Genomic DNA, 12,554 nt, shown 5'->3' with positions numbered 1-12,554 from the left:
TTTATCCTATTTCAGAGTAACAACTGGGAGAGCTGAAATGTTCTAGGGGTCAAATATGAGTTACTATACACATGCCCTATATCTAAGTAACATCTGGTTTTAAATGGGTTTCAAGCAGGCACTGAGGATTTTCTCTGCATTAGACTATTTTTGTACCTAGGGAGAATGCAGTTTGCAGTGGACCTTTTATGTTTTTTGTAATAAATGCTCTTTGAACTCTTACACAGGTTGGTTAATGAAAATGAAGTTAAGCAGTGGAAAGAACAAGCAGAAAAAATGAGAAAAGGTAAATGATGAGACCCTAACAAGAGAAGAGGCTATGCTTTTGGTTATTGGGTGACCTTGATTTCCATATTTTGGAAATTTACATTGATGTTTCTTGTTGACTGTGGTTCAAGCAGCCTATCTTTTCCCATCTTTTAAGGGCATTTGCACTGAGTTTCTTAAATTGAGCTATTTTAGTTGTCATGCTGATTCTCAAGTATTTTTTCCTTTTATTATAATCACGTAAATGTTTTGAAAACCTTATAGCATTTGCTGTTTGGTATTCATTAAATCAAATTTTCTTAACTACTAATAATCCAAAGCCTTCCCCTACTCCATAATGGTTCTTTTTTTTTTTTTGAGATGGAGTCTCGCTCTTGTTGCCCAGACTGGAGTGCAGTGGCACAATCTCAGCTCACTGCAACCTCCACCTCCTGGAGTCAGGCAATTCTCTTGCCTCAGCCTCCCAAGTAGCTGGGATTACAGGCATGCACCAACATGCCCAGCTAATTTTTTGTGTTTTTAGTAGAGACAGGGTTCCACCATGTTGGCCAAGCTGGTCTTGAACTTCAGACCTCAGGTGATTCGCCTGCCTTGGCCTCCCAAAGTGCTGGGATTACGGGCATGAGCCACCGAGCCCAGCCTCCATAATGGTTCTTTAAAGCATACTGGGTTTTAAGAAATACAATAAGGCACATGAGGGATTATCCAGAATTTTAAAAGAGAAGAACAGGTTACTTGGTTTTATTAACCCAGTTCTCTCTGTGACCTTGACTTGGTACCAGTTATTTAAAAAAAAAAAAAAAAGAAGTCATTTAGAAAATCAGTGACCATTGCTGAGATATGTGTTATGAATCATTAGCTGACCAGCTATTAGTGTATATTTTGAATATGTCTTTGATATTATCTCTCAGTATCAAATGACAGGAGAGACATTTATGTCCATCATTGTGGTAGCCATACGGAGAAATGTATGTATAGCATTTTCCTTCCTGTTTTAAAATATTAGCAAATTGAAGTTGGCCCCTTTGTGGAAACAGTTGTACTGCCAGCCACTATGCTCTCACCATACTGGTTAACTGACTTCCTTTTCCTTGTCCAAGTTATTCACCTACAGCCAATGAAATTGAATAGCACTCACCCCAATATTTAATGTGCTGAAAAGCAGGTCCAAGAGATGCTTATGCATTTCCTTTTCTCTCATCATGTTTCCACTGAGCAGAAAAGCAGGGCCATAACTGACACCAGAAAATACCAAATGTGAACTAACTACTGTTATGTTACAAGTTCCTCATATGTATTCAGATTGCTCTCAAATAAGTGATATTGCACATGCATTTTAAAAAATAAATTTCAGAATCTTCTACAAAAATAGAAACATTGACTAAAAATTAGGGTAAAGAGATTAAACCAAAGGGAAAAATGGTCAATGAGTGGATATTTTAGGAATATACTCTAGAGTATGGAGACTCACGTGTGCAAGTTGAGGAGAGCTCTTAGGATGTAAGCTTTCATTCATTCATTCATTCATTCATTCATTCAGTGAATAATGCCTGTGGAATGCCTGTATGTCAGGCACTGTGATGAGTTCTGGGTCTGAGTCTCAGCTCTCCCCCTCACTCACTGTGTGGATGGGCTAAGTCATCTCCTCTCTTCTCCCCTAGTCTCCACCTTTGCAACCTGAGAATTAACTCTAACTCACAGTGTGGTTGTGAAGATTAAATGACACAACAAATATAAGAACATTAGCGTAGTGTAAGGCACATGCTACTTGCACAACAAATGATAGCCACTGTTGCAGGATTTAGGTGGCTGAGATGATGCAAAAGAAAATCTCCAATGTCAGTGGGAAGAACAGGTTATTTTGGTGTTTTAAGGTGTAGTCATGGGTAGAGTCTAAAAGAGGAAAGGTTATAGTTAAATGTTAATTTTTTTTTTCTGGAAGCTTCAGGTGACAAAACTGTACTAGAGAGGGCACATAGTAGTCCAATGATAGAGGCAATAAGGAGACAGAAGTTCTATGGATCTAAAAGGTAGAGAATATTTGGGGAAAATTCTCTTTAGGGCAGCACACCCAGGAAGTACTCAATAAAAGCTTAGTGACTAGGTGGTAAACAGGTACCATTTGTGGAGAGAGTCTTTTAGGTTGAAGCTTCCAACCTGGCATACATCATGATCATCTGAGGATCATTTAAATATTGCACATTCCCAAGCCCTTTAGCCTACCTACAAAATAGACTTCTTGGAATAGTGTCTGGGAAGTCTTGAAATGTTAAAACTTCTTAGATAATTCTGAGGCACAGCCAACCATCAGTGAGAGGAAGGCAAGTTTCTAGTCCTGAAATTGTAAAAGAAGAATGAAATAGAGATAAAAGAAGGAAAATGAGATATAGTGAGGTCATTTTTAGATATATTTCTGGAGAAGTTAGGGAAGCAACCACAGAGTGGTATAAGTGGATTGGAGGTTATTTTAATTCCAAGGCTGGCAAAATCCAGGGATTTTAGTGTCTTGAACTCCTCTCTGTAATCTCTGATTTGGGGGATCTCAGGAGAGAGAAAGCCAGAGATGAAACAAGAATTTAAATGTGTTATCAAATTCAGAAATAGAGACTAGCTCTATTAGCATAGCTCTGCCCCAGTGGGTTATACCTCTAGTGGATTTATTGATATAAAAAGAATAGGAATTAGGGCCACGTATTTGAAATAAAAATCCACAGCCTAAACTTCGTTAGTTCCCTTTTCCAAAACTCATCACTCCTGTCAGCAAGCTTACATCCATTGGCAATGTGAATAAGCACTATGCTGAATTGGATGCGCTGTTTTATTGTAGCAGGATTGAGGAAGTCAGTAAAACTACAGCTGAGAGTCAATATTTTTCTCCTCCGTATTACCATGATTCTAGCATTCTGCTGACACCACTCCCTTTAAGATATTTAATACTGAGATGATAACATTTGCTTTCACATGTCTTAATAATTGTTTACTGAAAGCGTAAAATATGTCAAGTAGCCTTCTGAGGGGAGAGGGGAGAAATGACTCCCTCTTGGGACAAACCCTGGGTCTGGCAGCAGCTCTTCCTCACACATAAGACCTTCCCTTCCAGCCCTTTTGCTGGTGGAGGTGAGCTGGCAAACCTAACTCATAAAAGCTGAACTTCTCTTTGTCTCATTTCTAATTTGCGAAAAGAGGTCACTTGAATATTTATTTTTTCCTAGTATTCCTAAAGGACCATTTTCATGACAAGATTCTGAATGAACTTTGGTACCATTCTCCTCCACCAGTAAACACTCAGACTTTTGTTTTACACTTAGAACTCTGAGTTCTAAGTGTAAAAGTCTCTTAAGTCTCTTACAGAACATAGCTAATAATGTTGTTCATCCGAAGCCCACTCCAAGCACAAACATCATTTAGCCCTTGAGTTGCTCCTTTTGATGGAGAAGAGGAATAATATTTACCTAATAAAGATCCTCCTCATCTCTGCCATCATCCTCAGTCAATCTTTTTTTTAGAGAAAATGCTTCAGCTTTGAAGACTCTCCTATTTTCATGTCCAATTGTTTTCATGTGTAGAGCACAATGAGCTACAGCAGAAACTGGAAAAGAAAGAACGAGAATGTGATGCCAAGACTCAAGAGAAGGAAGAGATGATGCAGACCTTAAATAAAATGAAAGAGAAACTTGAAAAGGAGACTACTGAGCATAAGCAAGTCAAGCAGCAGGTGGCGGACCTCACAGCACAGCTCCATGAGCTCAGCAGGGTGAGGTCTTCCACTTAGCTCACGGGCAGCTGCCAAGGCCTCACTGACCCTAACGCCCTTCACCCTTAAGTAGACAACTTCATACTGGGGGAGCAAAATCTGAAATGGCTCATGATTAATCACAATTAGGAGACTCACTCCCTCTGCTGTCATGTAGGCAACAGAGGTATTTGGGGGTGTGCATGTAAAAAATACTGTACAAATCTAAGAGCAAAGGAAATTGTATTAGCTTCTTAAAGTGAAAACTGACTTCATGAAAACCAGACTTTCTGTGATGGTGCAAAAAGTGAGAAAGATGTGAATGCATCCCAGACAAGTACTTGGGTGTCAAATACAAAAGGTTGATGCGATGGAGTCCGTGAAGGCCCAAAAACATCCATTCAACTTTACTGATTCTTTAAACATTCTCAGAAGTGTGAATTTCTCTATCATACACATTTTAGGCAAAGTTACAGACTCTCAAATCGTTCAATGAATTTACTTCTTCCATTGATCTTTTCTTTTCCTATTTTTGTCTTTTCAGAGGGCTGTCTGTGCTTCAATCCCAGGTGGACCCTCGCCTGGAGCCCCAGGAGGGCCCTTTCCCTCCTCTGTACCTGGATCTCTCCTTCCTCCCCCACCACCCCCACCTCCACCAGGTGGGATGCTTCCCCCTCCACCACCTCCCCTCCCTCCAGGTGGCCCTCCTCCTCCCCCAGGGCCTCCTCCCTTAGGGGGAATCATGCCACCTCCTGGTGCTCCAATGGGCTTAGCACTCAAGAAGAAAAACATTCCTCAGCCCACAAATGCCCTGAAATCCTTCAACTGGTCTAAACTGCCAGAGGTAAGCCATTTGCTCCAATTTTCCCTCTAATGGATAGCATTAGCAGCTCATTGTGTTGTCACTGAAAGGGAAAACAGCCTTGGCTGTTAAATGATTTCATTTTCTAGTGTGGACTCAGGGTTCTCACTAGCTCAGATATTTAAGTGATAAAGCTTCTGAAATAAACGACACATTGTTTGAAACCCTGCTCACTTTGAGTGTCTGGCAGACTGAAAAATTTGGGATAGAAGCACTTTTTAAAGAATAACCATGCCTGTTCTTTTTATGTATAACTGTAAACCATAGCACTTACTACATTGATGTTTCTAGAACAAACTGGAAGGAACAGTATGGACCGAAATTGATGATACAAAAGTCTTCAAACTTCTAGATCTTGAAGACCTGGAAAGAACCTTCTCTGCCTATCAAAGACAGCAGGTAACAGCCTATGCCTTCCAGACACCAAAAAAGTAGAAAAATCATGTCTTATCCGTGCATGATCCCTGGCCCATCAGCCATGGCCATGATGTGACAGGCGCATATGAGTTCTTGGCTGTTGGATCTACCCTGATATGTTTCTGCAGAGCAGCATGGTTGTGCATGTCCACGTCTGTGTCCAAGTGCCTGTCAGTTGTATGTGAACAGTTGAAGGTATATAAGCTCCTTGATAGGGGTTTAATATCTGGTGTATGTCTAAGACCTTGTCTCTATTGGTGTAGTTTTGTATGCTATCACTTGTATTTAGTCAAAACGGGTTACCAGGAGAAAATGTTAGTAGAAGAGTTAAATAACTTCAATTGTCACCCCACAGTGTTTATATCTAAAACTATTTTGATTTATCTGAATTTTTAAAAAATACATTTCAAATGATTACCATTTGAAGCAGAATGTTTTGTGAAATACATGGAAGTTTTAGAAGTACAGAGGTTTTTAAATGACTAATTTGGCCGGTAGATGGAACTTAGGAGTTTTTACTATATGTCATGAACAGAAGTGGGGTTGTAAAGCCTGAGCAAGTGGGGAGATGGCAATGGTACAAATACACCCAGAGAAGCTACTAAAAAGTGAGCAAAGCTTTTGTAATAGTGGCAAAACCATGTGATTTGGTGCCTGCTGGCTCTCCACACTGACAAGGCCAACTATTAAGCATCACTGTGTGAGCCCCAGTCACATCTGTGTGGTACCTCTTGCTCTTCAAGAGGGCATCATGGTTGAGCCTCTTTAAAGTTAGACCAGAACAGAATACAGCAAAGTGGCCACGTCTGGAGAGTTTCAGAAGAAAAAAGAAAAAGTGGCATAGGATCCCAAATAATCAAAGACTTGAGAAGAGAAAACTTGAGTCTTGTAGTGTGAGAAGAAAGATTCTTAAGTATGCCTGAAGGAGAGGAATGATGGAGACAGCAGAGTTCATCCTAAACAGGAACACACAACTGCTGGGCGTCTTACAGGGGCTTTCCTTGGGCTTTACTGAGAGGTCCTTAGTTCCCAGATTAATCATGGGTGGAGCATCCTTAAACAAGCAGCAGACTTCCTAGCTGGTTTCCTTGGCTAAGTCCCCAAGAAAGAGTGTATCAGAAAAGAAATACTGAGCACCAAAAGAGTAGATGGACTTGCGGGGAGAAACAAAAACTAAGGGATTTTTGTTTCATTTTTGTTTTCTCAAAATGGCCTTTGATGCATCTGAAATGGGGGGAACAAAAGCCAATATTTAAATGAATATTTTTCCTTAAGAAAGGGAAAGCTGTCTGCAATGCCTTTTATGCCAGTTTAATAAAATACAAAAATAGAGGTGGTTGCCTGCCATAGTGACATGAAAACTTAAAACAGGAGCCCTCAGCCGCCCACCCCTACCATAAGTAGGAATGGAAACATGGGCAGTGTTATGCAGCCAAATAAGGGAAAATGAAAAAACACAATGAAGATGAGGCATTGGCCAATAGAAAGCAAAACAACTTATCTTTCAAAGGACAAAAGTTGTCTTTAGAGTCTTCACGTGGCAGGGTCTGTGACCAGACTCATTCCTGATTCGCTGCAACATGCCATCTCTTTATCTGTCTGCTGTCCTGAGAAGGTGTCTCCCTAGCCTTGACGTGAAATCTTGAGGCATTTTAGCAAATTTCCTGGTAATTCAAATAATCTTCTAACCTGGTTATATGCGCCATTGCTTTCCCACTTCAGTTTTGATCACTAATACTGGTCCATGGTGATTGCCTAATGTGAAGATTTGAGAATCGTAGAGAAGTAAATTAAAGGAAGGAAAAGCAGCAGTTATTCCAAATGATGCTATTCAAGTCCAAGCATGTGGGCTGCATTTATTATAAAGGCAGGTGGTTGAAAGACCTACGTTTACAAGACTCATAATTAACTGGCTTTCAGCAGAAGGTGCAGAAGGATGCTGCCAAAATGCTCTGGGACAAATATGTGGACAGTTCTCAAGAGCTCTGGGAGACAAGACTGCAGAAAGCCTAGCAATTGGGTAATTGTCTCCTAGCAACCAACACTGTTTAAGTAATCAGTAGGCATTCCAGTCAGGAGAGTCCAGAACATTTCAGTTGTACTTAACACTAAGTAGACCGGCAAGTAGAATCAGTTGTGACCATATTTTCAATAGCACTTCCTGAAGAAAAATTTCAGCATGCCTGATCAGCTTGAGTAGTTGAAGTCTGTTTTCCCTTTTGGTACTGTACAAGAATTTGAGATGAGAACTTTTAAACCATAAATATATTTTCTAAATAAGGATAATTTGAACCATTTTACTTAATTCACTGAATTCTGATAGAAAATCCAAAGATGTGGACACTTTAGTTGGAATATGTAGGACACTGTAAAGGAAATGGGGTGCCTGTCATTGAATGTCTCTTTATCTCATGACCAGTGGAAATACTCAAGACCTATGCATTTTCATCTCAGTCTTGGCAGTGCATTGTGTAATTCGCTTGAGCTGCTCTCTTTTCTACTCCCAAATGAATACTGAGGACCTATTTTTTTCCATGGTGTCTTCTCTTTTCCTCCTTCCAGAGTCATGACACCCTGTTCAAACTCTCTAGACTTCAGCCAGTTGTTTGGCTAGATACAATTATCAGATAGGCAGAGGAACACATGAATACTATGTATGCATGCAACAGGAACCCAGCACAGAGTAAGATCTTGGAAAAATTTCAGTAATATCAGATTAGTGTAATTTAGATGAATACAGAGAAATGGCACTTAGGGAATATACACAAACACACGTGTATATGCAAACACACACACACACACATATATATACACACACATATACACACACTTAGGTACATAAACTATATCCAGTTGACTTGAGGAATCAATAAAATCAGAACATATATTGTCTGCTTTGTATATACAAAGTACTTTAAAGGATGAAAAATGTATTAAACTTTTGCACAGGCCCACAGTGTAACTTAGAGTATAAAAGCAGAGATGAGGAAAATATGTAAATAAATGTAATATGGACTACAAGATGATAATAGTAAGCCTCTATTACATTCCTGATGCCGAGTATGATATACACAGTTCCCAGTCTCGTCAACCTTAAGATTTAGTTCTCAAGGAGCCCTTATCCTTATTTTTTCCCTTAATGCTTACCCCCAACTCTATGAGTAGATATTATTCTTATTTTATAGATAATAAAAACATGGCTTGGTGTGTATTTAGTGACTCCAAAGGGACATAATTCTCAGCTTCACTTTGTTCTTCCCTATGGTTTTTATTCATTATAAATGTCAGACTTTGTATATGATTTTCTTTCACTCCAGCTTTAAGAACAAGACTACTCTTATTCAGAATGCTCTGTTCAGTGCAGATATCAAAGGTGTGCAGAGCTGATTATGTAAGCTTATGTGCCATGTGAAATGGGATCTAATAGGCAGTTATTTTTCCACTCGCATTCAGAAAATTCATTGGAAAGTGAATTTCTTGAATCTCAGGACCTCTTTTTCCCATTGAAACTATGTAATACATGATTTCCAGGTCAGCCATGAAAGACTGATTTAAATATGTAATGTAGCATATTGCATAGCAGTACTTTTCAGATACAGTTAAACAATATTCATCTCTGTTTTATGGGAAATTTTCATCCGTAGATTCTATAAATTCATTTCTATCTATGCAATTGAATAGAGGGGAAGTGAGCTAAAGGTACTACATTTACCTCAAGGGAGTCATATCTCTGTAGCAACCAATTAACAACTCACTATCTCTTCCTTCCCCCTGGTCTTTGCTTGAGGACAGCCCTTCCTTAAGGATCCTATTGTCATCACATTGTAAAACTTCAAAGCTTCTGCTCTGGGTTAGGAACAAAGAATAACTGTGGTCCCAGGCTCTGAAATCCAACCTCTCCTGCTTATATGTAACACATAAGACATTTTGGGAGTTCCATTTAGAGCATTCAGTGATATCTTCTGATTTTTTATAAATTATCAAAGAATTTTCATTTTTCATTCTCTTTACAATGTTTACTCCATGTATCTAATTTTCATATTGAAAAATTTTAAGATTTAAGATATTTATTTAAATAAGCTTGATCCTTAGCCATGGCACATGAAGACAGAAGAGAGAATTATAAATATTTCTTAAAACCAAGTGTAAGTTGTTTAACTAGGCTTCATGGTAAGAGTTAACCAAGTGCAGCGTTTTATATAAATATAGTATATGAATTTTTCTGGATAGGGATCCATAATTTTTACCAGATTGACAAAAGTCTTATCTCAAAAAGATTAAAAACCAATCATGTAAGAGTTATGGTTATTTGTGAAGTGTTGAGTCATTATTCCATTGTGGAATTCAATCTACAGCACTATCAGCATGGCTTCCTGAAAATGCAAGTCCCAACTTCCTATTTATACTCCAAGCCCTAAGCTTTATGCCAAAAGTTGCCTGGAAAAACCAGACATCCTATTAGGTGAAGCCAGATATAAGTGATTCTACCACATTTGACCCAAGCCAATTAGAAATATCTTTTGTTATTTCCGTCTGATTTTTCAGTGAATGAGGTTTCAAAAAGAATGTAAACTTAACTTGAAATAGGCTTGGAAGCATCGTTATTTCTAACATGCCCCTTTCAATGAAACGTATAAGCTTTATGATTTTATTTCTAATGTGCCAAGTAAAGGACTTTTAAAGAAGTTGAATATTTAGGCTAATAATTGAAGAAACTTTTGCATAGCATTCTTTATCCTCTCCTCTAGAAAGATAAAATATATTATGTAATTATTAACTATTACACTTACTGCCGCTGCTGGTTACAAATAGGAGATCTCGACCAGCTGTTTTTCTAGCTCAACTGAAAGCAGAGCAAAAGGGGAATAAATGGACTTAATCATCAGCTTGAAAGATGAAATAATTGTATTATTGTAGCTTCCGAGTATTGAGCTCATACAGTATATTAGGTACTATACAAAACGCATTACATGATTGTCATGTTTAATCTTCACACCAATCAGTTGTTAATTAACCCCATTTTACAGACAGACTGAGCCCCAAGCCACACACCCAGTAAGTAACAGTTGTCTGATTCCACAGTCTTCTACACTAGAGGTCAGAAGTCTTAATTTCCTGACATTGGGAACTTAGAAAATAGGATGAGTTGCTAGTGAACTTCAAAAATGTTTCTTCTTTGAGGGTCAGAAAGTGAGAGCAGTATCTAAGTTTAACTACCAACTCTCTCTTTAAGAGAAAAAAAAAAAATAGGTTAAGATGACCTCATAGAGTTCACTTCACCATAGTCTTTTTTGCCCTTGAAAGGAAACTGCTTTTACAGGAAGAGTCCCAAGGAGCTTCAGAGTAGATATTTGGCAGTTATAACAGAGACAAAAGAAAACTGGGATATCAGAGGAAGAGTATTCATTGTTTTTTAAATGCCTTTCTAGAAAAGCAGTCCCTCCTTGTATGGCTAGAATAAGGGGAGAATACATTCTGTTTCCCACTAGAGGAATTATGTGAAACAGCTCATCTGTGTAAAATTGGCCTTGGCAGTGCTGCCGAGACCAATGAAACCTTAAGGAATCTGCTGAGCAAATGCTGGTTGTGCAAGCTGTTGGCCCAAAAACTGGAGTGTGTTTTGCACAATGAAGCCTTTACTCATTTCAGCATTGCAAAAATATGACACCTATACTGTAAATTTCTCATAACATGTCAGTTACCTCTTCCTCGTTGCCTTTTTCACTCCAAGTCTTTTCTAAAAACTATTTCCAGAAGAGACTGTTGACCTTGTATGCTTGAACAGCCCTGAGGCAGTTAAGACAGGGCCACCAGTGGCTGCACAGCACACGAACCACTGATTTTCTCTTAATTGCATGTTCTTTTCCTCATACCTACCTGTAGCACCTACGGGCATTATTTGGGCTTTATAGTGGTGCTGAGGGTTAATATTACTGACTTGAGTTGTTCAACCTGTCTTTCCTCAATCCTTCTTATAATACAAGATGACAGGAGATTATTTCCACCAAAAAAAGTGTTTTTTGGTTTTTTGTTTGTTTGTTTTTTGCTATTAACAGTGGGAATAGTTTCCTCAAGTTAATGGAATTGATTGATATTCTGCTTCAAGTAAAAATCATCATGTTGAGTAAATGGAGCTAGTGGTCATTTCAAAGAGGATTTGTTCCTTTCCCAGCTTGGGTCTTTCTGGGGTGTTTTAAGCCCTGTCTTTTCTGAATTTGATTTTCTACCACTGAAAATTGGGTACAGCGAATGTCATCGTCTTTCTCTACCCTGAATGCTTAGTATTGTGCTCTTCATGGTATTCAGCCAAACTTTCTCATCTTCATCAACTCTCACTGATGATCCCAGGGGTATAAATCATCTCTTACACTACATCACTTATTTCCTTGACTGCTTTGACTTTTCCCCATTTGTTGCTATGATTTCTGAACTGCGTGTGTCTGATTTGCCTTTTCCATGCCTCTGCCATGGCTGTAGGATTTCTTTGTGAACAGTAACTCCAAGCAGGTAAGTGAGCTACTATCTAAAGCTTGCTTAATATAACTCCTTGGCTCACTGTAAGCTTGAAATCTCTTCATTATCCAGGATTTTGTTTTTGTTTTTTAAATAGTGTAATCTAATGCCTAGGTAACTCCATTTTGGATTTCAACTCTTAAATGAATATCTAGAGGTTCGCCTGGAATTTTAGCACAAGACAGTTGACATTTGATCACATAGCGCCTCATATTATAAATTTCATATTGCCTTTGTTTTCCAAACTATTACACAGTTCTAGAGCTCTTTGGTTTCCTTACTTTTTTTAATGCTACCGTTATTGGCATAATAATTTATGTAATTGTTTGATTTTTTTCCCCTCCTAATTCTTGAATGGGAAATATTTGAAAAAGGCTTGATGGTGTATATAAGACTTGGACTATTGTCTTCTGATAGTAATCAAGCACTTTTTACAGATTGCATAGGCTATAGTTGAATTTAGATGCTTGATACATTTAGCATCTGAGCAAGCCAGATTGCAGTCACGTCACTACAAATTCATTTTCTTTTTAAACTCTAAAAATTTAAACAGTAGTACAGACTCATGTTAAAAACAGCAGTCTGGTCCAAGATTTAGTAGTTTGTAGAACTGATCATCTTTGATGTTCTCCATAAATTCATGAGGCTTAGTAGGAAAGTATATAGAATTTTTAGAGCTTAAACAGACTTTAGAAATACCACTTTAATTCAACCCCCTCATCAAATGAGAAAACTTTGTAGGTAAGTTGAATGAAGAATTCA

General features: G+C 38.4%; 1 protein-coding gene across 4 annotated transcripts in view; it reads left to right on the top strand.

Annotated features, from left to right (window-relative positions):
• DAAM1 (dishevelled associated activator of morphogenesis 1) overlaps positions 1 to 12,554 on the top strand; it is a 190,174-nt gene that overhangs the window by 144,792 nt on the left and 32,828 nt on the right. For 3 of the 4 annotated variants that reach the window (XM_074393177.1, XM_074393176.1, XM_010335123.3), the window contains 5 exons: positions 228 to 286; positions 3,834 to 4,021; positions 4,545 to 4,844; positions 5,154 to 5,261; positions 11,757 to 11,786. In XM_074393177.1, coding sequence (XP_074249278.1) covers positions 228 to 286; positions 3,834 to 4,021; positions 4,545 to 4,844; positions 5,154 to 5,261; positions 11,757 to 11,786 — 685 coding nt within the window. The remainder of the gene's footprint in view (positions 1 to 227; positions 287 to 3,833; positions 4,022 to 4,544; positions 4,845 to 5,153; positions 5,262 to 11,756; positions 11,787 to 12,554) is intronic. The other variant, XM_003924387.4, reaches the window with a different exon arrangement.

This window comes from Saimiri boliviensis, chromosome 2 (assembly GCF_048565385.1).
Source record: "Saimiri boliviensis isolate mSaiBol1 chromosome 2, mSaiBol1.pri, whole genome shotgun sequence".
Classification (NCBI taxonomy): Eukaryota; Metazoa; Chordata; class Mammalia; order Primates; family Cebidae; genus Saimiri; species Saimiri boliviensis.
The sequence above is the reverse complement of the archived record's forward strand: the minus strand, read 5'-3'. Positions and strand labels throughout refer to the sequence as shown.